At 34.7% G+C, this 24,690-nt stretch overlaps 2 protein-coding genes across 3 annotated transcripts; one reads left to right on the top strand and one right to left on the bottom strand.

Moving 5' to 3' along the window:
• Window positions 1-75: 75 nt before the first annotated feature.
• Window positions 76-13,477, bottom strand: nsdhl (NAD(P) dependent steroid dehydrogenase-like). 2 transcript variants are annotated; one of them, XM_056472796.1, is made up of 8 exons: window positions 13,417-13,477; window positions 13,137-13,187; window positions 11,764-11,925; window positions 11,524-11,670; window positions 8,450-8,578; window positions 8,166-8,308; window positions 5,213-5,315; window positions 76-690 (listed from the first exon to the last, which is right to left on the bottom strand). In XM_056472796.1, exons 2-8 carry the CDS (start codon window positions 13,155-13,157, stop codon window positions 358-360), a joined length of 1,038 nt encoding a protein of 345 aa, XP_056328771.1. In that variant the 5' UTR covers window positions 13,158-13,187; window positions 13,417-13,477; the 3' UTR covers window positions 76-357. The 2 variants fall into 2 exon arrangements, with proteins under 2 accessions (XP_056328771.1, XP_056328772.1); XM_056472797.1 differs by lacking the exon at window positions 13,417-13,477 and adding an exon at window positions 13,329-13,416.
• A 3,425-nt stretch (window positions 13,478-16,902) lies between these two features.
• On the top strand, window positions 16,903-22,011 carry cetn2 (centrin, EF-hand protein, 2). Its single transcript, XM_056472143.1, has 5 exons — window positions 16,903-16,950; window positions 17,434-17,592; window positions 17,762-17,890; window positions 19,401-19,538; window positions 20,545-22,011. Exons 1-5 carry the CDS (start codon window positions 16,948-16,950, stop codon window positions 20,632-20,634), a joined length of 519 nt encoding a protein of 172 aa, XP_056328118.1. The 5' UTR covers window positions 16,903-16,947; the 3' UTR covers window positions 20,635-22,011.
• Window positions 22,012-24,690: the final 2,679 nt, after the last annotated feature.

Here is a 24,690-nt window from a genome sequence, read left to right as displayed (position 1 = left end):
TCATTCTTCTTTGAGAATTATTAGAAGGAAAAAAGGGAAGATCAAGTTAGTATCTATGGAAAAAAAAACATGACAGTCATTCAAAATTTATATTGTCAAGTTTCCCAAGAAGGTGAATACATAATAACTGTTACATAAAGTACATGAATTCTTCTGGACCAAAGTCAGAAGAGACATTACTCTTCTGTATTAAACATTATTGTTCATGTACACATTCAGTTGAAATGGTACATTTGCAATAGCAATCATTAAGTGCTTTGTTAACATAGCCTAGCAAACCCTGTTGATCCAACAGATCCTTCATAGGCTCGTCTTGCAGTTCAGCAGAATCAATGTCAGTCAAGCTTCACTGTGAAGTTATTCTCCGTTCCGCAGATGTGGGTAGCTCTCCACGGTGCGTGCTACGGCTTCCTGTAAAGGCACCAGGGGCTGGTAACCCATGTCCTGTTTGGCACGAGCGCAGCTGTAGTAATGATGAGTGCCAGCCAGAGCTACTCGCATGGGGCTGAAGGTGGGTTTGAACTGGATCAGCGGTCGCAGTATGAGGGAAATCAACCACAGCAGCAGAGCTATCCCATAGACCAACGCGTAGGGCAGGTGGTATCGTGGAGCGCTGTAGCCCAGGCCAACCAGAATCTGAGACATGAAATCCCAGAAACGCACTGGCTCATCATTGGTTATGTGATAAGCCTGTTGGGACAAAAACAATGGAACTGAATGCAGTACATATTTTGTGCTTGCAAAAAATATATGATAAATAAGATTTAATTTTGCATTTTAAAAGGCACATTGAGTAATTTTCACCTCTAGAGGGCGCATATTCACAACAAACAAAGGTGTAGTTTGATGACGCTGTGACTATCATGGGCAGGGCTCGAGAATAAGGACTGCCCGATGGCCTGGGGCCAGCATGTGAGACGTTCAGGACAGTACTGTAGTTACTGGCCCAATCGGGCCAGTGCTGCCTTGTCACCAAAGTTTAATTTGGCTGAAAGCCTGCGACTGATTGTCAATTGTGTGCAAATAGGGTGCTTTTTACACCTAAGTTCCGAAAAAAACATCTGTCTCGTTTGTCTAGTTATTGTGGTTCGTTTGGCCTATATGAATCCCGCAATTGCGCTCGGATCCACGCCAAAACAATCGGTCTGAGACTGCCTAAATAAGGTGGTCTCGGCTCGATTTAAACAAACTCTGGAGCAGATCGATTGTAGCGAGAAAGCAATACGATCCAATGAACCAGGCTGTATTATGGTTGCTATATCAAAGTGTATTATGATTGTATAATAGCCATATACGGCTATATGAAAATAGAAATATGAGAAGGTCAGGATGTCATCCTTCCTACCTATAATTGTGCATTTCATGTGAAATATGAAAGTTAAAGCATGCTGAAATATTATAGAGTGCTGTTTTTCTGTTAGGAAAATTGACAGAAATTACTATCTAATAAGTTTTCCATATCTTATAATATTTTGTATTAGGCCTGTTTTGTTCATTTCTGCACTGACACTTCTAAATAAGGATCAACATTGATCTGCTTCATAATCAGACTGCATTCTTGCTTTATATGTCATTTTTCTCTATAATTTAAGCCTATAATGCATAATCCTAATTCTAGTTTTTTAATAGATTAATTCAAGAGAGAGATTTTTGACTGAAACAAGGCTATGAGAAAGTCTTATTTGTGATTACATTTGGTGACAACGTCTGTGAGTATCAAAATTAAAGTGTACAGTTTCACTGCAAGTTCTTTTTTTGGTGGGGCCAGTGAAATTTTTGGCAGAGCAAGTAAAACTCTGAACCATCGGGCCAGTAGAAAAAAATCCTTAGCGTTGAACCCTGATGAGAGTTGTGGTCTTCATTACATCCTATGCAAATTCTGCAGAAATCTTGTTCATGGTTGAAGTATTGAAAATTTTATATCATGATAGTATGAAGCAGGCTGATTTATATTTTCACCTGGCTCTGCAGCGTGAGCCTCCGCTTAGTGCGCACGCACAGCTGCGAACTGTGAAGGCTTTTATACTTGAAGCGCTCACCTTTGTACTAATATTTCTAACAATAGGGGGCAACTCAGAGTAACTGTCATGATGAAACAGTGGGGAAGAAGTCAGTGAGTGGAGTTGCTAAATGACTGAATTTAACTGTATATAAATTTAATAGTATTCTATATATATATATATATATATATATATATATATATATATATATATATATATATATATATATATATATATATATATATATATATATATAAATGAATAGCTTTTGGATAATATTGAAGGACACTTGTAAAAATATTCGCTATTAATACAGTTGTTTAAATGTGTAACTTGGGCTAAGTTTTATATATTTAGGCTAACTGTATTTATTGAAACACCGTTTATAAAATAAAAATGAAAAATAATTCACTTAAAAACTAATGGACAACCTGTGCACAATTTATGCGCATTGTTTTCCCTCAAAGCTTCAAAGGAAACCTAAAAGACTTCACATCAGGTCGTTGTTTTGGATTTCTGAAGGTGTTGCACTTGCAAATCATCATCATCAGATGCCGAGCCGCGAACACATGCACCCAAAGTGAACCTCCACCTACACCGCATTGACATTACATTTGCACGAATAGAGTATAAATCATTCTTCAGGCTAAAAGCCACTGAAGTGAAAGGAGACCACTGAAGAAATTGCAGATGAGAGACGAGTGTGATGTGGGTTCTTCCGCTCGTGGTCATGTAAGAAAGCAGCAGCATTGTTTTATCATAACAAAAATAAAACAGGAAGGACCATGAAACCCCCCTCTTTAGATTCAAGTCTAACTCAGAATTAAAAATATATATATTTCATGATAGGCGTGGAGTGCTGCGAACAGAGGGGGGAGTGTGCGTGGCCAGCAGAGCAGGGGAAAAAAGGGGAGCTAACAACAGTTGTCAGTTGGCTCACAAAATGAGACACAAACCGTGAGGAGACCCATGATTTTATAGTTTACAAAGTTAAAATGCAAAGAAATAAACAGTAATTTAATGCCCTGCTACACATGTTATTCATTGTAAGCTATTGTAAGCTATTATGAATCTGTTTTTGGCGTCCTTTGAATGTCTTCCTTTGGTGTTTTTTTGGTGTATCGGCCCGAACAGCATCATGGGGAAACACAAGCAACAAACCCCGTGAATCGTGAAAACAAACACAATGTTACGACCCTTCATGAATGCTTAAACACTGCTTGCCGTCCGCCGACGCGGTCTCACCCAGTCATTGGGTCTCACAGCTTGGCAGATTTGCCCTGCCTTGGGAAAGCACATGCTCTCATGAATAATTAAGCAGCAGGTTCTTCTCATAGGGTAAGAATATCTCAGCTATGAATAAGAAGAAGAAGAAGAAGAAGAAGAAGAAGAAGAAGAAGAAACCAACCTGTCATCACTCCACTAGCAGATTCACGCTATGTCACCGATTTTGATTCCACCCCAAAAATTATTTTAAACCCGGAAGATGAAATTAGCTGACAAAAGCTCAAAATTATCCAGTTTTCCCCCACAATTAAAGCTGACAGGTGCTAACATTATCTTAAATGATGCTCAACACACACAAATTGGTTAAAATCTCAAAAAAAAAAAAAAAAAAAAAGTACTCCAGGGTACGCTTGAACCTTTAAAGATCATTTTTTATACAACCAAAGCAGAAATGGAGGGTGTCTGTGTTACTAGTTAAAATTGCTTATTTGTTTGGATTTGAACATTCTTCAAACATTCTGGATAAAGTACATACCTCAGCAAAACATTTAACACGGTTCTAGTGTTTTTTGAACATTTTAATAAAAAAATAAAAAAAAAATTAAATCGTACATATTGAGCACGTTTGCTATAATGTTTTATAAAGTGTGAAACGTTTAATGTTTGTCAGAAGTGACCAGAGGTTCATTTTTGTGAACGTTTCAGTGGATCATAAAAGATCTGCCGCAAACTACTCAAAAGTTTACAAAAAAGTATTAAAACTGATTTGAACAACACATGTTCAAGAAACTTTGTGCGACCAGTCTGTAATGCTTAATTTTCCCACAGAGTAAGTGGTGCTGTCAGGGCTGCTGGCAGGGTTACAGCGTATGATGTCATGTTCTATTAACCATTGCTTAAAGGTACAATATAGTTCACCTAAAAATGAAAATTCTGTCATCATTTACTCATGCTCCACTTGTTTCAAACCTGTTTGAGTTTCTTTCTTCTGTTAAACACTAAGGAAAATGCAATATACTGATGATTTTTGGAAAAAGCACCCATTGACTTCCATAGTATTTTTATCCTACTTTTGTTTTTTCAACATACACCTCGTTTTGTGTTCAACAGAAGAAAGACATTCATAAATGTTCAGAACCAACTGAGGGTGTGTAATTCTTCATTTTTGGGTGAACTTTCCCTTTAGTGGATTTAGCTACTGGGCTTTTGTGGTTACTTGCACAGTTCTGAATGCATTCAGGCAATCCTGTCTCTAGGAAAATAAACCGTGCATATTAGTTGCGAAAGAGTTCATATGGGTACAACATTTATGATGATGTAGCATGCTACTATCATTTAACTGGCCAGCTAATACGGGTTACACAAAGATTACCATCATGCATTCTTATTGGTTAGACAGTTTAATTGAAGAATTTGAGCCTAACTAATCCTATAAACATGTACAAACACTTAAACAGTCGCCATGCTCTATTATTTTCAACATCACACTAAAACAGACTTTCTATTTTATAGAGCATTTTATCATTATTCACAACTGGACAATGGATAAGGACGTGTTGAGAATCTGAATTAAACCTGCATTTCTTATATGACTGACAAAAACCCTATGGGGGCTATATTTTTATAATGCATTTTCCTGGAAATGGAAGCACAGATCATGTGCACTCTCACAAATAAAGACACAAAAGCAGTCACTGCTGAAATAGATTTTCAAAGGGTATGCTTTTATACTTGTTTAGGTACTAATTTGTGTTCTTAGGCTAATAATTTACAGCTTTAAGGTACCAATATAAACCTTTTAGACCCAAAAGTGTAGCTTTTAAAAAGATTCCTTTAAAAGAAAGCATCTGTACCTTTATTTATAAGAGTGCCGCTTGTTTACACAGTACACACACAAACACGTGGAACTAGATTTATGAATGCTCCTCTAGAAACATCTATTACTCATTCAGTCTCTCACATTCTCTTTCACACACATTCCTTACCTGACCACAGAGTGGAGAATCAGCCTTAAGGTGTTCTGCTGCTAAAATATGTCCATGAACTACATTCTCCACGTAAGTGAAGTCCACAAGATTAGATCCATCTCTTAAAATAAAGAGCAAAGCAGCATCAGTATGCGATTCATTTACAAATCAAACGATGTCCAAAAGTTTAAGATCTGAAATCTGAAACTACTAATCTACTTTAACAGGGTTTCTGCAGGTTTCATTAAGACAAATTTAAGACTTTTTGAGACCCTTTTAAGACCATTATGAATAAATTTTTAGACTTATACAGGGCTAAACACTGATTATTTCTAATAGCCTGGTTTGCCACAAAAAAAGGCAAATGTAATTATCTTTTAGCGACATACTTTAATGTGTCAAAACAAGAAAATTGTAGCTGTAAACACTATTTTCAACATAATATTTCTATATAAGTTTGACATTGTGAAAAGTATATTTATTGTAGAGGGAATAACATAATCAAAAATATATATTTGTTTGATTTTTGTCTAAATTGATTGAGTATAACTTCTATTCAATCTAATGCGTTTCTGTTATAAAACCTTAAGTTTCATGTCTATTTATAAATATTATGTCTACTCCACCTTACTTAAATAGTTTTTGTATGAATGGAAGATAACGTAAAGGGATCTATTGCTCTGCTATTATCATGAGGAACTGTGTAATTGTTTTTAGATTTCTTTCCCTGATTTTATGAAGATGGATCATTGGTGATTTGATGGAAGTTGTCCCGATTGGGTAGTTTTACTTGGACAGAGAAAAATTAAGACCTTTTTAAAATTATTAAAGACACACAACACAATATTTCAGTGAATTTAAGATGTTTTAAGACCTAAAATTTTGTTTTTGAAATTTAAGACATTTTAAGACTTAAGACCCCGTGGACAGCCTGTTTAATGAAGAAAAACTATGCTAACTAAAATTAAAAAAACATATTATATCACCGGGTCAGTGGTTAAATTAATATAATCATTTTCAAAAAATAGTTTGAGAACATAATCATCAAGATTTTTTTTACTCTTTATAATACTTCAAACTAAATAAATGAATAAAAGTCGCCTCTCCCTTTAGTCAACTGGACAGTTTGCTAGAATCATTACTGATAGATTATTTAACATATGTTCTTAAAAACCTTTAGTGAGACTACAAAAATACATGAAGGCATTGTTTAAACACCTTACTGGAATTTTTACAAGCCATTAAAAACAAAACTACACTGGTTAAAACATTCAAATGAATGCATGATTCACATTTTCCGCAACACTGCATACTGTACACTATAGTGTAGGCAGATGTCAAAACTTTTCCATCATAGTAAGCAGACGTTCCACCTCTGCATCATATTCACTGTCACATGACCAATAAGCCAGAGGCATAGTTATGATTTTTTTTTTCCTCGATTAACCAGACTCGCACTACAGGAGTTTTAGGCCTGTAATTAATGATTTTCCAGTGCTGATAGTCTAATTTACAACTCTTGCTTGAAGAATTTTAGCCTGTATGTAACCATAAAACAAGCTTCTGTTCAGGTCTACTGCGAAGAAGAATTCAAGAGTTTACACCTAGCTGATGACTGATTATAAAGCGTGTTTGGCATGCTGTCCCAGGAGAGAGTCCTGAGCTCATAAGATCCTCGAGCCCGGGGCTCTCTCTTGTTTGTGGGGCAAGAGGGGAGTTTGAGCTCAGGTAGATCTCAAGAACTCCCCTGCTGTTTGTAGCGAATGAGCTATTAGGGATTGTTAGAAAACTACTTACTAGGAGCACGTCTATAGTGCCGATTTGGATTAGTCAATATCCTTAAGTTGCATGTTTTTGGAAGGTGGGAGCAAACCGGGGCACCCGGGGGAAACCCACACGAGCACGGGGAGAACATGTAAACTCTGCACAGAAACGTCAACTGGCTTGGTAAGGACTAGAACCAGTGACGTTCTAGCTGTGAGGCAACAGTGCTAACCACTGGGCCACCGTGCCACCCATCTAGGAAAGGAGGAAGAGTAGGGGAGGAAAGGGGGATTCTTCAAAACGAAGATGACTATGGTATGGTAACTTAGGTTATTTATGGAGACTTAGGAATAGTCTGATTGGTGAATGATAAATTGGCAAATGCGGGACCAGCCGTGATCAATCATAAGCATGTGATCCTCTCAAAATTTGTTTATAAATAAACTCCACATGGAGAAATCCACCTAGATTGATAGTAATCATTTTTGTAGTGTGTAATGTATAACAATTTTTCAAATGTGAACATCTTTGATTTGAGAGGTGAAATTCTCTAAAGCTTCTTGTTTTGTGTGATACGCAAACAGATAAAAAAAACAGGATTGATCTCTTGTAATTCGAGACCAGTTTTAGTGTCTTTGTTATCCAGATGAGCTGGATAACCAATTGTTAAAGGGACATTTCACCCTAACCTCAAAGTTCTGTCATCATTTACCACCCATTACTTGGTCTAAACCAGTTTGACTTGAAACACAAAAGACACTTTGAAGAAAGCTGAAAACCTGTCACCATTGGCTTCCATGGTATTAGTTTTTCCTACTATGGAAGTCAATGGTTACCGGTTTCCAGCTTTCTTCAAAATATCTTCTTATGTTCAACAGATAAAAGAAACTCATTAAGGTTTGGAACCACTTGAGGATGAGTAAGTAGAGTAAATTTTGATTTTTGGGTGAATTATACATTTACTTACCTGGGCAAGCTGCTTCTCTTTGCTGCTCATGTTTAATTTGAAACCATATTTATATTTAATTATATAGCATATGATTTGTACTGCTTTGTTCAGTATGACTTCTCATATTAAAACGTTTGCTGACAGTGAAAATAACTTGGTGATAGTCTGCCATCTAGTGGATTAAACTAGCAGCAGCGTTTTAATGGAGTGATAAAAAGACCTTCAAGAAGCTTTCAGCAAAATGTCAGTCTCGCTCACCCGATGATGAACTTCATCTTTCCTCTGCGGGCTGTATCTACCAGAATGGGCACTAACTGAGGGTCACGAGGGCCAAAGATGCCATGAGGACGAATAGCGACAGTGAGGAAACCCTTCTCTTTACTGCAGGCCTCTAGCACCAACTGAACAGACAGATTCCAGATCAAAATGTTAGATATTAGCACATCAAACAAACAAAAATTTATTAAAATCTCAAGTGAATCAAAAGAATGGAGAGCTACGGTTCAAGAACAACATTGGGGAACTGCAATAGTCATTCCTACCTTCTCCTGTTTGATTTTGGTTTCTGTATAGTAATCTATTGGCTTTTTTGCATAAGGCAAATCTTCTTTTCCATTCTTGATGTCAGTTCCTTCAAACACCACACTAGCACTGCTGGTCAATATTAATTTCTGTAAAAAAAAAAGAAAAAGAAAAGAAAAAAAAAAACATGACTGTCAACAACATAATTAAAAAAAATTTTAAATAAACACTCTGATAGAAAATTACTGTAAATCCCATGGTGGACACAGATGGACAACTGAATAACAAGAAATGCATGCACACACTTTGGAATGCTGCTGATTCTAACATTGCAATGCCATTAAAGTATCCATTTTTGATGAAGGGATGGAGTTATAAACTCCACCTGAATTGAGATTTTTGGAAGACTGACTTTTTTTGTTATTCAGAAATGTATCACTTAAGTTTACATGGGCTGCATTTATTAATTTCAGTTTAAAAACAGCATAAATAAAAGTAAATATTTTAAATATGAACAGAATTCTGATTAAAAAAAATAAAAAAATCTAATTTATTCCAATTATTGCAAAGCTAAATTTTTCATTCATAACCTACCAACTAACTAATTTAATAAATAAATAAAAATAGTGTAAACAATACTGTGAAATCTTATTACAAAAATATACATCTATCTTTGAATGCATTAACTATTCATCTTTCCTCAATTAAAACGAAGCTCAACTGTCAGCAGCCATTCCTCCATCCTCTCCAGTGCCACATCCTCTTTCAGAAAGCCCTCTAATATGCTGATTTGGTGCTCAATAAACATTTCTGCTGCCTAATATCTTTGAAGACAACTGATTTTAGGGCTGGGCGTTTTGGCCTAAAATTAAAATCGTGATTAATTGAACATTTAGCTATTACGATTAATGAACGATTTTTTTTTTTTTCATAGTTTACTGACAAGTTTTGTACAGGAAATATGCTCACATATTACAAGTGAGAGATTTTTGAATGAAGGGTGCATTATCTTCTGTAAACCAATGTTTTAATTTAAATAACAATTTTGATGTAATGGAAAATATGGCGTCTCGAGGCATCCCTGGTGCCGCTTCCAATCGTCAATGAGCAGGGTCATGTGAATCCACATGATAAAGTAAGAACAGTAATTGAAAAAAATAAAAATCGACTTAGAAAAATTAGATTGATTACTGGTTCTGAATGTCGATTAATCACCCAGCCCTACAAGATTTGATGTTCAAAATGGTTCAATAAAATTGTTTAAAATCTACTTTTTTTTTACATTGCAACTCTCTGAAGTGGCACTTTAACATACAATGATTTAAAATAACTTGGATGCATGCTTTTTTGACAAAAAAAAATAAATTTCTTTCTTTAAAAAAAAATTACTATTTTACTGACCTTTTATTCATAACGTCACAGTTCAAGATAAACAAAACTAGTAAACTGTGCAATGGACAGTACTTGTTATCAATTCAAGTGATACGCAAATTTATGAAGTGTAACATGTTCCTGGATGTGATGTGATGTTCTTTTAGTGTTGATCCCGAAACAACATTCCAATCAACCAATAAGAATTGAGAGACAAATTTACGGTTAATGTTCATTTAGGCTTACCATCACGGTTTGGTGCTTCTACATCATTGTAATTCACCCATTATTTATTTTTGACTGTAGGAATAAGTTATGGTTTAGGGCAGGGGTGTCAATCTCAGTTTCTGGAGGGCCGCAGCACTGCACAGTTTAGTTCCAACCCTGCTCAAACAAGTCTGAAGGACTCAATTAGTTTTATCAGGTTTGTTTAATTAGGGTTGAAACTAAAATGTGCAAAGCTGTGGCCATCCAGGAACCTAGTTTGACACCTGTGGTCAGAGGCGGATTTAATCAATAAGCGAAGTAAGCAGCCGCTTAGGGCCCCAGGAAATTTGGGGGCCCCCAATAAATACCTAGAAGTATAAATTATACACATAACATCGTTTTCTATCATATTTTGTATGGTGAAGGTCTAACAAATTACATTTGAACATAATTATAACATATACACAAATTACAAAAAAAAAACAATTATGGAGCCATCCAGCTGTCAAGTCAGATAAAGATTCAGTTTTAAAAACAATTTATTATTTTCGATTTATTCGTTCTTTTAGTTGTGAATTCATCTTAGGAAAACGAATCACTTAAAATGTCGAGATTTCATTAAGATAAAACATTGAAAAGGAGATTCAGTGATGTAAGAAAAAAAACTGCAAAATGAATTAAACAATTTTTTTATAAAACTACAAATGGTTTCATTTTAGGACAGTTGGGCCCCATGGCTGGAACTGCTTGGGGCCCCCAAATCAATAAATCTGCCCCTGCCTATGTTATATGGGAAAGGATTACGTTTTCAACTGTAATGATGTTTTCAGATCAGCAATATACATGTACACAGTATACATGTAGCAAACACCAAATTTTAACAAACTGAACAATAAAATTACTTTTCTTCTGTAATTAAAACCACTTTATAAAGTTTAGTGCTGCACAATATTGGGAAAAAACTGACATTGCGATATTTTATTTTATCCAATACATATAGCGATACTAAGTGTATTTCACTAGATGAAATGAACTACTTTATATGAAAAAACATCAGTTTGCAATGTGAAACAGCATAACAAGTTGTTTAACTTCTAAATATCAATAGAATTGGATGAGACCTGGCCAAAAAGATTCCAATGGCTGCACCTCCTTGAAGGTGCAGAAACTTTGTATACATTCATTGTATACAGAAACACAAATAAAACTTAAGTTATAATCATTATAATGTCTTGCTTTAAACTGGCTTGGAATGCTCAAAGTCACAGGACTTAAAAACACATGCAAAACTCTTTTTAGTAACTTTATAGTTACCCTTCGCAATACCTTCACAAATGATATACGCTTTCAACTGTGGCTCCAACTAAAATGCCAACTTGACATTGCAGATTCTCTGATGTGACAACTGCAGATGGACACATTGTAATATTAATGCTGAAACAATATACTGTGCAGCCCTAATAGGAGTTGCATTTGATTTATCTTCTGACACATGATTTTGAAACGTAATACATGCCTGTACTCCTGCCTCATGGCAAGCCTGTATGACAGTCCGTGTCCCATCAATATTGACCCTCTGAAAGAGAGCGCCATCATCACTTCCTGGTGCAGGTGAGGCACAATGAAACACTATAGAAACTTCTTTCAAAGCCATCACCAACGCCTGGAAAGTAAAGCCAAATATCAGGACAACGAGGTAAAAACGGGAAAATAGTGTAAGTTTGATTCTGTCAGATCAATCCGAAACAATTCACACCTGCTTGTCACAGAGGTCCCCTTGGTAAAACGTCACTCCTGGAAGTTCATAGGCCTGTCTGATGTCAAACACATTCACTGTGTATCCTCGGTCTACTAAACGCTCCACAAGATGCCTGCCCAAAAATCCAGATCCTCCGATGACAGTACATCGCTTGCTGCTCTGTGAAGGAAAAATGTTTTTATTGTTACTTTTAGTTTTTGTTTTATTTAGAAGGATGTATTGGCTTTTGGTATAAGTGTAATACAAAATACACAATCAGATCAAATGATTGAAGTAAAAGTAAAAAACAATTTATCACTGGCAGCAAAATCAAATAATAAACATGAAGGAACACAATGTTTGATCGGTCTGCAATGACTTGCTGTACTGTATACTGTACAGTGTAATCACCAGGGGCGGATTAACCAATAAGCAAGGTAAGTGGCCGCTTAGGACCCCAGGAAATCTGGGGGACCCAATAAATATCTAGAAGTATAGAATTATACCTATAAACTTTATACAACATTGTTTTCTACCATATTTTTATGGTGAGAGTTAAACAAATACAATTTTTGTGTATTTAAATATTATTTATTATATATTGTCAAATATAATATTATTATAATAATGTATTGTTATGTAACAATAATAATAATAATAATATTACCAAATAAAATATCCATCATGGAGCAGTCCAGCAGTCAAATTTGTATAATATATATATATATATATATATATATATATATATATATATATATATATATATATATATATATATATATATACATATATATATATATTTATTTATTTATTTATTTATTATTTTTTAGTTGTAAATTCATTTTAAGAAAATGAATCACTTAAAACGTAGAGATTGCATTAATTTAAAATGTCGAAAAGATGATTGAGTGATATAAAAAAACAGCATTATATGAAAAAAATTCAATAAATGTATAAAGGGTGAATTTTAGGACTTTGGCCCCATGGCTGGAATTGCTTAGGGCCCCAAAATCACTAAAGCCACCCCACCATATAAATACATAAAATGCAAAACACAATTTACAGGTGTATACTTTTTGTAACCTATATATCAGACCTTTTAGATCCATATATTGCTAAAAAGAAAAAATTATACAGAGTAAATATTTTTACTGTCATCAATTATCAATTTAAATTCCTTTACTAAATAAAAAGCACCAATTTATTTAGTAAGCGTTAATGCTTTCAAACATTATGTTGTCATAATGTTCATACAAAATGTTTTGCTTTTGCAGCTGAAATCTTGCCACCAAACCATATTACACAACGCTGTTCTAAGGTGCGTCGTTGAAATATGATAGACATGCAAACGTTAATGGTAAAAAGCGTAAATCAGGCGTAAATGTACTCACTGGTCTGATACGAGTTGCCATGTGTGCTTCTTCCAGCTCCCGACAGCAAGTCTAGTGATCAGTAAACAACATTCATCTGTTTAATTACCATTCTTCAAAAGCAATCGAGTTGTCCTTTTACTACTGGACATTTTCTACTATCTTCGGATAACTTTCAGTCAGAATTAAATGCTCAGAACCGTTAACACCTACTTTTAAGGGCTAATTTTGCTCCAGCTCAATATACGAGATACTACTTTTTTTCCAATTTTTTTGTAAAATTAAGTTAAGCAGCACTCACCTGAACAACTCGGACGAGAGTTACAGCTTTATTGATACTGGGCGAAACACGAATATCCTCATGGTCAGAGAGCGGAGAAACGTCTGATTGGCCGAGCCAACTCTCAGCAATCAATCTGACAAGCGGGTCTAACCAATGAGATGAGAGCTACGTCAAAGAGTGCCACCGCGCGGACCAATCAGCAAAAACAACTTCAATATAGTTAACCCACCCCCATGACATCTTCTTCAGCCACATCCCAACATGTGATTTTTCAGTTTATGATTTCAGATATAATAGAAAGATAATAATTGTAATATAGAGAGTTGGTGTAATTTGCTTATCAATTACATTATGAGTCAATAAAACAGAATTATAATTATAAATATAATTTTTTAAACATTTTCATACACACTGACAAAATACATACAAAAAGCGTACTACTCAATTTTGCTACGTAAATAAGACAGAAATGTAAAGAGTGGTATTGTGCTATTGTGAATTCATGATCAGCTTTTTGTACACAGAAACAGAGTTATCAGTAACCAATCAGAAGTCATTGAGGTTAAACATGCCTGTGGAGAACTTTTTTTTTTTAATTGTATTAAGCTAAACATACAAACAAAATGGTACATACTTACATTATTACATAATGACATTTTAAGGTTGAGTAATAAAATAGGCAAACATAATATGGATCTCAAGAATAAAAAATAACAGTTTTTATATGAAATGCAATAAAATAAATGAAATAAAAATAATAAAGGGGCTTTGAAAATTAAATTAGCTTATACAAGTCCAGAAAAGAGATAAGCTTAAGGCCTTTTTTATCATTCACCAATTTTACAGATTTGCAAAGAAGTTTTACCTCATTCAACCACTGATTAAAGTTAGTAGATTTGAATCATCTGCATTTGAGAATAAAGAATTTACCCAAACATAGTAGAACACTGACAGCAAAATGAAATTCTTTGTTTTCAAGGAAGATACCAAACTTAACTGTCTTTTCAGTGAGGGGAGGGAAATTTACATTCCTGCACCATAACCATGTCTGTACCTCTGACCAAAAGGGAAGCACCATGTCACAATGAAAAAAGCATGTTCCAAACTCTTTATCTCTTTTTCGCAAAAAAACACAATTATTCACATCTAAACTGAATTTCAATCTTAAAAATTCGTTGGTAGGATATATCTCATATAATATTTAAAGCTCACCTCCTTAACTTTAGGAGGAAGGGGAAAAGACAAATAATCTTTCCTTATTCTTTTAATTTCAACATTGTTAAAATCTTTAAATAGCAATTCTCTTCTAATTAGATTTGGAAATTGTGACTGTAAAATTAAGTTCTTAATGATTTTGTTTGTGCATTTGCTATTACAGAAAGCATAACCATAGACAATTGCCTCAATTTTGGAGAGGTTCAGGAATAAAATATATTCTTTTATATTTATTAACTTATATTCTTAACTAATGACCTTAAAGCTACTGGAATGGCCAGAATCATTTTATTATAAAGCTTAACAGTACATTGCAACTGAAATTTCTTACAAAACTCTCCATGCAGTAGCCAAATGCCATTATCGTCCACAAAAAATGTGCAACTGCCCAAATCACTTTAGTATTCCATTCCTCGAAAAATACTTTCTACCAATTTTAACACATATATTGTTCCAAACAGGAGTGTTGTGGGGGCTGAAATTATGATTGAAGAGTATTTTCCAATAAAGCAACACTTGCTGATGGAAATTAGAAAGTTTCACTGGCAACGCAGAACACTCAAAATCACAACGAAGAAAAAAGTAAATTCCCCTAATTTTTTTCAAAATTATATTAGGGACAATAAACCAAAAGCAGTGACTATTTTGAATAAATGATTTTAACCATTTCAATTCCAAAACACCATTCATAACATCAAAATCAATCTTCGAATTTCTTAATCACGTCATCTTTTCTAATGTAATGGCACTTATTTCTCCAAATAAAACTAAAATTTAATTTATTGATAGCTTTAATCATTCTGGATGAAATGGACAAAGTAAAAGCAGGGAAGATACATTTAGACAAACTTTCCATTTTGGACAAAAGTGGCTGTGAAGAACTTGAGTTAAAATTTTTTTGTTTAATTGCAATAACAGGCAATTACAACAGATAAAAATGCAAACAAATAGAAGTATAGTACAAGCAATGCAAATATTACTTTTTTCCAACAAGAAATGGCACAATTTTAAAGAACTATAATAATGGTAAAGCAAAAGAAAGACACCGAGAAAGAAAAAGAAGAAACAATACATTTTTTTAAATAAATAAATAAATAAATAAATAAGAGAGGGCACATAAAAAAACACCAATTAATGCAAAATATTAAATAAAGCACGTTTTATAAGTTTTAATTGCTATCTTGTTATAAGACTCTGTAATGATTTTTAAGTACAGTTCCATTTCTTATTTAAAAAATACATTTACGTTTACATTGAGTATATTACATTTATGTATAAAAAATTCCAATAAATAATATAAGGCTTATACAAAAACTTGAATTAAGAAATAGTTTTTCTTTAATGTAAAACCCCAACACAAGATGTCTATAGCTTAAAGAAAAATCACCACAAACCCTTCGGACAATTAGAGAATTGGCTTCAGACCAGAAAGATTTAACAAAGGGACATTTCCAAAACAAGTGAGCAACAAACTCTTACAGAAAGAGCAAGTCAATGTCATTTTTGAATTTCTGTAAAAATTGTTTAATTGGATAAAATCTGTGAATAATTTTAAAAGATATTTCTTTAATTAAAAAAAAAAATCTGGGGGAGTGACCAAACATACGACCATTTAATATCATCAAAAAGGTTGTTCCACTAGAAGAAATAGAAGAGAAATGAGGTAAAACTTCTTTGCAAATCTGTAAAATTGGTGATTGATAAAAAAAGCCCTTAAGCTCTCTTCTCATATCTGTTTTCTGTATTTTTCTAAGCTAATTTAATTTTCGAATTGTTTATTTTTCATTTATTTTATGGCAATTTATTTATAAAGCTGTTAATTTTTATTTTTGAGAGATGTATATTATGCTTGCTTATTTTATTACTCAACCTTGAGACTACAGTATGCAATATTATAAGTATGTACCATTTTGTTTGTATGTTCAGCTGGAAACAATAAAAAATGTTTATGGGTAATGATAAAAACTTTAGAATAAAAACCTCTTAGTTATCTAATTATTCTCAGAATAATTTGTTTGAAGAAAAGTTACAATCATTAATATAATTTTATACGAATCTTACTATGGCGACAACACCTGGATTCGGGCTGTGCAGGAGATGCGTTCCGTTCTGAAGTGCTTAGCTACGTAGTCTAGTTATTATACATGAGCAATTTCACCCTGCGGTGTGTAGCTCTTGTTGCGTGAAAGATTACTCCCGCCCACCGACTTAATTTCAGCCAATCGGATTGCCATGCAGACAGAACGTCGCGGTGCGTAATAAATATTCATACACAAGCCTTCCCCATAGTATGGTTATCATCATTCTCCACTTGCTGGCGTTCTCTCGGTTAAGATGGTGAGTCACGACGAATGCAACTATTCCGCAATCTGTGTGATTTGTGTTTGTACATTTTTGTATTAGCGTCACCCCCTTTTAGCGAAGGTTTTAAAGCAAGTAGAAATATATTTTTCCTTCCTCGTCATATACAGTATCTAACCGTATGTGTGGCTTATTATTGTCTTCTCATCGGCAAACAATTCTGTGAAAAATTGTCGAGAGCATTTAGTACATTTTCAAGCATGGTTAATTCAATACTACGTTAATCTTGGCTAACAGTCATTTTTTCTTTATTGTCATTTTTTTCAACACGCAAGATTATTATTTTAAGAAGAATCATCCCTATGTTCACGGCATCGTTTTTGTATTTATAACATATACTCTGGATTGTAGACTGCACATTGTACAGGTGTACACACTGTACACTAACATGGTCATATTTATTTATTTTTTTAATTATTATTATTCTATTCTGTTCTACTCTATTCTATTCATACATAGGCGACTAGTCCCAAAAGACCCTCACTGGGGGCTGTAGCCCCTCGTAAAAAAGCCAGCCCAAAGCCTGAACTGACAGAAGAGCAAAAGCAGGAAATCCGTGAGGCGTTTGAGCTCTTTGACACTGATGGCTCTGGTTATATTGAGGTGAAGGAGTTAAAGGTGAGAGACAATGCCCTGAACACACTCTAAAATCCCTGATTTCCTCTTAAACTTTAAAATGATTTGAAGTTTTTTTCACTGGTGCCATCACACTGTTGGACTACTGTTCCTGATATAAATAAGTATAAATTTCAGCCTTTAGTGTAAATAATGAGTTATTTTGCTGCAGGTGGCCATGAGAGCGCTGGGCTTCGAGCCTAAAAAGGAGGAGATCAAGAAAATGATTGCAGAGGTTGATAGAGACGCTACGGGAAAGATCTCTTTCACTGACTTTCTGTCAGTGATGACCCAGAAAATGGTAAGAATGAACTAGAGAATTTTTTTATAATGTTGAAGTCAAATTTTTAGCCCTCCTTTTTTTCTGTTTTAAAATGTTCCCAAATTATGTTTAGCAGAGCAAGGAATTATTCACAGTATTTTCTGTAATATTTTTGCTTCTGGAGAAACTCCTTATTTGTTTTATTTTGGCTAGAATAAAAGCAGATTTTAATTTTAAAACCACTTTAAGGTCATTATTATTAACCCCTTTAACCCATCCACTAAACTAAACTGCTGTAAAAATGCATCAGATTTTTTTCTTTTCAATTTTTTTTTGCATAAATCTGTTAATCAAACTCAGTCCTGATTAAAACTACTAAATTGCTTAGAAAATTACAGGATTTTAACTCTTTATTTGCGAAGTTCACAAATTATGTCACTGATTTGGTTAAAAAAACACACAAAATGACGTATTTTCAATATAAAAATATGTTGTGGACTGGATTTTTTTTTTAATCACAGTCTTGAACATGTGAACGATTAGTAACAACATTGGTTTTGATGCATTGTTAGATTTTCATTTTTCCTAATTTAGTTTTGTTGGCTGTTTTTGCCCCATTGACTTATATTATAACCACAATTGATGGTGCATAAATACACAGTCTTTGTTTTATTTACTCCATGTACTTGTGAAAGCTGAGATGCATATTTTATTTTTCTCAGACACATCAAGGTAAGTGCGTAAAGGTCACTCTCACATTCAGACACACGTGCACACACTTTAATTTGCTGTTATACTCCAGAAACCAGAAACGAAGCTTTTTTTGCACAGACCTATCTAAAGGATTAATGGTGCCAACTGATGATCAACAGTTAAAAAAAATAAAAAATTTACCTCTTCCCAACAGGAAAAACCACCAACAACCAAAAATGCATGATTATATGCTGTCATAGTTTTGTAATAAACATTTTTGGTTATAATGGAGATCAATAGGGCAAAAACAGCCAACAACAGTAAATGTGCAATTTTGTTTCGCATTAAAATCCTGTAATTTTTTAACCAATTGAGTAGTTTGATCAGGACTGAGGATGATTAACAGATTTGAAAAATGTTTATCTGATGCATTTTTACAGCAGTTTAATTTACTGGGTGTTTTCATTCCTAACATAACAAAAGAGTAGTAAATTTGCCAAGAGTCTATCCTTGAGTTTTTGAAAACTTTCAAAATATGTGTCAAAATAAGACTTGTAACCAAAAATCATTCTGCTAGCTGAAACACAGAAAAAAGTTATGGCAAATTAAGACACAAAATCACCCCAGAGTGGATGAAAACATCCCCAACAGCACATAAGGGTTAAGCAATAAATATTTTCAGTTGTCTACAAAACAAACCGTCATTATACAATGACTTGCCTGATTACCCTTACTTGTGTAGTTAACTTTAAAATTGGATTGGGGCTAATTATTCTGACTTCAACTGTATATAAAGAATATTTTAATTGCAGGCAAATTGAAACAAAATGTCTTTTTACTTTGTCCAATTCTTTAGGCTGAAAAAGACTCTAAAGAGGAAATTCTCAAGGCTTTTCGGTTGTTTGACGATGATGAGACTGGGAAAATATCTTTCCGCAATCTAAAGCGAGTGGCGAAGGAACTCGGAGAGAACCTCACAGACGAGGAGCTACAGGTACAAGAATCTTCACAACAACAACGAAAAGTATAGATAATGCATATACTGTCACCGGGCACTTTATTAGATACACCTGTCCAACTGCTCATTAACGCAAATTTCTAATCAGCCAATCACATGGCAGCAACTCTTAGCCATGTAGAGAAGACGATCTGCTGCAGTTCAAACTGAGCATCAGAATAATGAAGTAAGGTGATTTAAGTGACTTTAAACGTGGCATGGTTGTTGGTGCCAGACGGGCTGGTCTGAGTATTTCAGAAACTGCTGATCTACGGGAATTTTACGCACAACCATCTCTAGGGTTTACTGAGAATGGTCTGAAAAAGAGAAAATATCCAGTGAGTGGCAGTTCTGTGGGCGCAAATGCCTTGTTGATGCCAGAGTTTAGAGGACAAATGACCAGACTGGTTTGAGCTGATAGAAAGGCAACAGTAACTCAAATAACCACTCGTTACAACCGAGGTATGCAAAAAAAACATATTTAAACGCACAACACGTCGAACCATGAGGCGGATGGTCTACAGCAGCAAAGACCACTCCAGGTGCCACTCCTGTCAGATAAGAACAGAAAACTGAGGTTACAATTTGCACAGGCTCACCAAAATCAGCCAATAGAAGAAACGCTGCCAGTCTCGATTTCTACTGCGTCGTTCGGATGGTAGAGTCAAATTTGGCACCCACAACATGAAAGCATGGATCCATCCGGCCTTATATGAACAGTTCAGGCTGCTGGTGGTGGTGTTATGGTATGGGGGATATTTTCTTGACAAATCTGCAGCAAATGCATTATGCTAACATATCAATATGGACCAAAATCTCTGAGGAATATTTTCAGTACCTTGTTGAATCTAATCCACGAAGGATTCAGGCAGTTCTGAAGGCAAAAGGGAGTTCAACCCGGTACTAGTAAGGTGTACCTAATAAAGTGGCCGGTGAGTGTATCTCGGAAATCAGTGAGTTTGAAAACATTTTTTTTTTTCGTTACGTGCGTGGCTGTCTGTAGGAAATGATTGACGAAGCAGACCGAGATGGCGATGGAGAAGTAAACCAGCAGGAATTTCTTCGCATTATGAAGAAAACAAGTTTGTACTGAATGTTATCTGAAGCACATCAACTTCTACGTAAACATCTTTTTTTTCATATGATTTCACACTTTTGTGCACAATACCATTCCAAAAACCTTGATGCCTGTCGACCCCAGTGGTAATTTCAAATCCGCTTGGGTTTGCCAAATAGCAACACGTCAGCTGTTTACACTATATATTCTCAAATATGATCAGTAAAGATATAAAAAGTAGCATATAAACACAGGTTGTAGTGATGAAGTCATTTATTGATGCTTTATGTTGATAAATATTACCCAGAAAGAACATTTTTGTGGGGTCATGATTTAAAATAAATTAAATAATTAAAAAAAAATACTTTTCCATAAAAGCTTATTTGTTGATCAGAGATTAATGACTATCCCAAAACTCTTTCAAATATCCAAGTCTGAATTACTACTAAAAATCTATATACAGATGAAGACAAAATTATTAACCCTCCTGTGAAATTTTTGTTGTAGTTTTTTTTTTCTCCCCAAACTTCTTTCTTTCTTCTGGAGGAGGTCTTATTTCTTTTAGTTTGGCTGGAATATAGCCGGAATATATATATTTTCTTTATTTAAAATGGTTACGGTGAATATTACTAGCACCCTTAAGAAATATTTTTAATGATGAACAACCTGAGCAAACCACTGTTGTCCAATGACTTCCCTAATTAACCTAGTAAAGCCTTTAAACTGCAACTTAAGCTTAATACTATTATCTTGCAAAAAACCTAGTAAAATATTATGTTTTGTCGTCATAGCAAAGACAAAAGAAATTAATAATCTATTGCTTAAAAATGTGTTTATCTGTTGTAAAAAAATATAATAAAATTAACAAAAGAAATTCACAGATGGGCTAATTTTTTTTCCAACTGTATACATATTGATGAAAAAGTCAGTAATGAGAAGGTATGGAGAAAAATATTCAACACATCAGTGCACTGCTTCATTTGAAAATACAATACGAATGAAAAATGAAGGAATGAAACAACCCCAAAAATAGACATTTTATGTCAAATATATATTTTTACGTTCCTGCCTTATGGTTTGTAAAAGTTTTTATGAGTGGTATAGAGCTCATTAAACAGTCGAACACACTGTTGAAGGATTATTAAAAGTTTACACTCCCTTCGGTTGACTTTAGCATCAGTGCTCACTGCGCTTTCAGGGACGTCTGTACTACAAATCCTTCTCTGTGCCTCAGCCGCTTTACAGGAGATCTCTGCAGTTTTAGTAAACATATACTGTGATTTTCGGTGATCGGTGTGTTTTTCCTCCGTGTTTCCTTTATGCACCATCTACCTTCAAAATCAGTTTTGTATTTGTGTACATTTAGGATGTTAAGTATCGTTTAAATAAATATATTATATTAAGCAGCTGGTATTGAGACAATCGGTGTCATTTTATTGCATCAATTGATTTTTCTCTAGTTTGACTTCCATTATAATAATAATGCAAAAAATAAGATACAAGCAGAGAATGCCACACCTCCTATGGATGAAATACCTAAAAGAGATCCAAAACTAAAACAACTAACTAAAACAGCTGGTTTTGATGACTTTTTTAGGGATGCACCTTTGTGAAAGTTTTGGCTAAAACCATTTTTTTATGTTTGGAGGCTGATTGCTAATATATAGGCAGATAAATATAAATATATACATATTTTTTCTGATCATGATTGCCAATACAAAGGGCAAGCACAGAAATGTTTGAACTGATCTCTAAACTTTATTAATTAACTATTCATTTCAAGGGTCAACAAGGGATGGAGCAGCACCATTAAAAAAATTTGAAAAGCTGACAAAATTCAGAATTCGAACTGGTAAAGTAATCGAAATCAACATTCAGAACCTATATATGTCTTTAGCCTTACTTTGCACTACATTGACGATGATTGGTAGATGCGCCAGAGATGCCTTGTGATGGCATATTTTCCATTACATTAAAATTATTATTTACATTAAAATATTTGTTTACAGAAGATGCAGGAAATGCACTTCTTAGAATATTATTTAAAGAATATACAAGAGTTATTTTATTTAGAAGAGATACTGCTTATTTTCTACTTTTAATATAAAGTTATTTTCACTTTTTTTATAAGAAAAAAGTGACTGTTTTAGGCAATGTTTGTTTTGTTGTTCAATAAATAATCATGGATAGTAAATAGTGTGTGTTTCCTTCAATTATTTTAAAATCAAGTAATGCACCCTTCATTTAAAAATCTCTCACCTGTAATATGTGAGCATAATTCAATTCAATTCAATTCACCTTTATTTGTATAGCGCTTATACAATGTAGATTGTGTCAAAGCAGCTTCACATAAAAGGTCACAGTAAATAGGAACAGTGTAGTTCCGTTTGTAGTGTTTAAGTTCAGTTCAGTTGAGCTCAGTTCAGTGTGGTTTAATAATCACTACTGAGAGTCCAAATATTGAAGGGCAAATCCAACGATGCGCAGCTCTACAGATCTCGAACCATGCAAGCCAGTGGCGACAGCGGAGAGGGAAAAAAAACTTCACTAATGGCGGAAGTGAAGAAAAAAAACCTTGAGAGAAACCAGGCTCAGTTGGGCACGACCATTTTAATTTCTCCGCTGGCCAAACGTCTTGTGCAGAGCTGCAGTCTCAGTGGCGGAGGCTGAAAGCTGGCCTCAGCGAAGACTCGTCTGTCTCTGGAGCGTCACAGGAATCAGTCTCATGTTCTCCACTCTTCCATGACCATCACAGTAGCTGCTCAGGATTCGGCCTGGTCCAGGATATGGAAACCTTGGGATCATCTCGTCGTTGGTCTTGGATCGAATCAGTGACTCTGCATAGTCTGAGGGCCTCGGGAAGAGTATCCCCAGGTGGAAATGGAGAATAAAGAGAATAATTAGCATAGCTGATGTTCAGAGTGTATATCAACAAGATGCATAACCTGTGTGGAAGCATATTTATTGTACAATACTTGTCTGAACTATGAGGGCAAAAATTAAAATAATCGTTCATTAATCATAATGGAGGCAAAAATCGAGGTCAAGATTTTAGGCCAAATCGCCCAGCCCTATTCAGAATCCTTAACAGTGCTAAAAGTTTGTCATTTCCATAACTTTCAATGTGAGGATGTTTGCTTTGGCACTGTCCTCATCAAATTTCTTCATACTGTCAAAGTGTTTGTTGTACCGGTTTTCTGGTAGTAAATAATCGTTGTTTATTAGGCAGTGACCTTCGTCTGATAATCTTTATACATATCGGAATTGCGAAACTTAAGATGGCTTGTGTTCTACTGCTCCTTCGCATTTGCAGATTTCTGTCTGATGTCCTTTTTTCATGATGAAAATCTCCCACACAGCTGACATCTCATCTACACTGTAAAAAAATGCTGGGTTCCACAATCGATTTGCGTTGGGACATCATGACTGAATGAAGTTAACATTAGTTTTTACAAATTCAAGTTGATTGAACATAAAATAATGAAGTGGCACTCCCACCCAAAAAAAATAACTCACTCAATTTAAATAGGGAGTCTGAACAAACAACAAATGCAATTATTTATGTGTATAGCAGCATATAGCAGCTCTTGAAACATGTATCTGCTTTGCTACATCACAGAAGTAATCAAAAACCTAGTAGCCAGCAGCAAGCATGTGATGCTTTTCAAACAGCAGAAGGAATGCATCATTTGTTGGCCTAAAGTTATTGGTCTAAATTTGATATCAGACAAAAGATTAAAAACAGCGCTTACTGGCCGAAATCAATCCCACACTCAATGAGAGAATGGCAGAGCCTTAGATTTCTGCGATGAAAGTGTTCTCGTTATTTTGAACGCATGAAAGAAAAGGAAAAGGGCATCGTCTCAATGGTCAGTGATTTTAGCTTAGCTTATTCTTGGCTTCTTCTACCTTGCGGTGTAGACGCCGAACAAAGTTTCCGACACATTTTCCTGTCTCCAACCACCGTTCTGGCGCAGTTTGGTTCTACTCCTCCCTTTTGGAATGCTGGGTTGAGTCCATCATTTTATTCGAGGCCTGCCTCTTGGAAGTACAGTATTCTTTGGGTTCTTGCCTCAAGCATCTGCTTTGGAA

Source organism: Danio aesculapii, chromosome 14 (genome assembly GCF_903798145.1).
Source record: "Danio aesculapii chromosome 14, fDanAes4.1, whole genome shotgun sequence".
In the NCBI taxonomy this organism is placed as follows: Eukaryota; Metazoa; Chordata; class Actinopteri; order Cypriniformes; family Danionidae; genus Danio; species Danio aesculapii.
The sequence above is the reverse complement of the archived record's forward strand: the minus strand, read 5'-3'. Positions and strand labels throughout refer to the sequence as shown.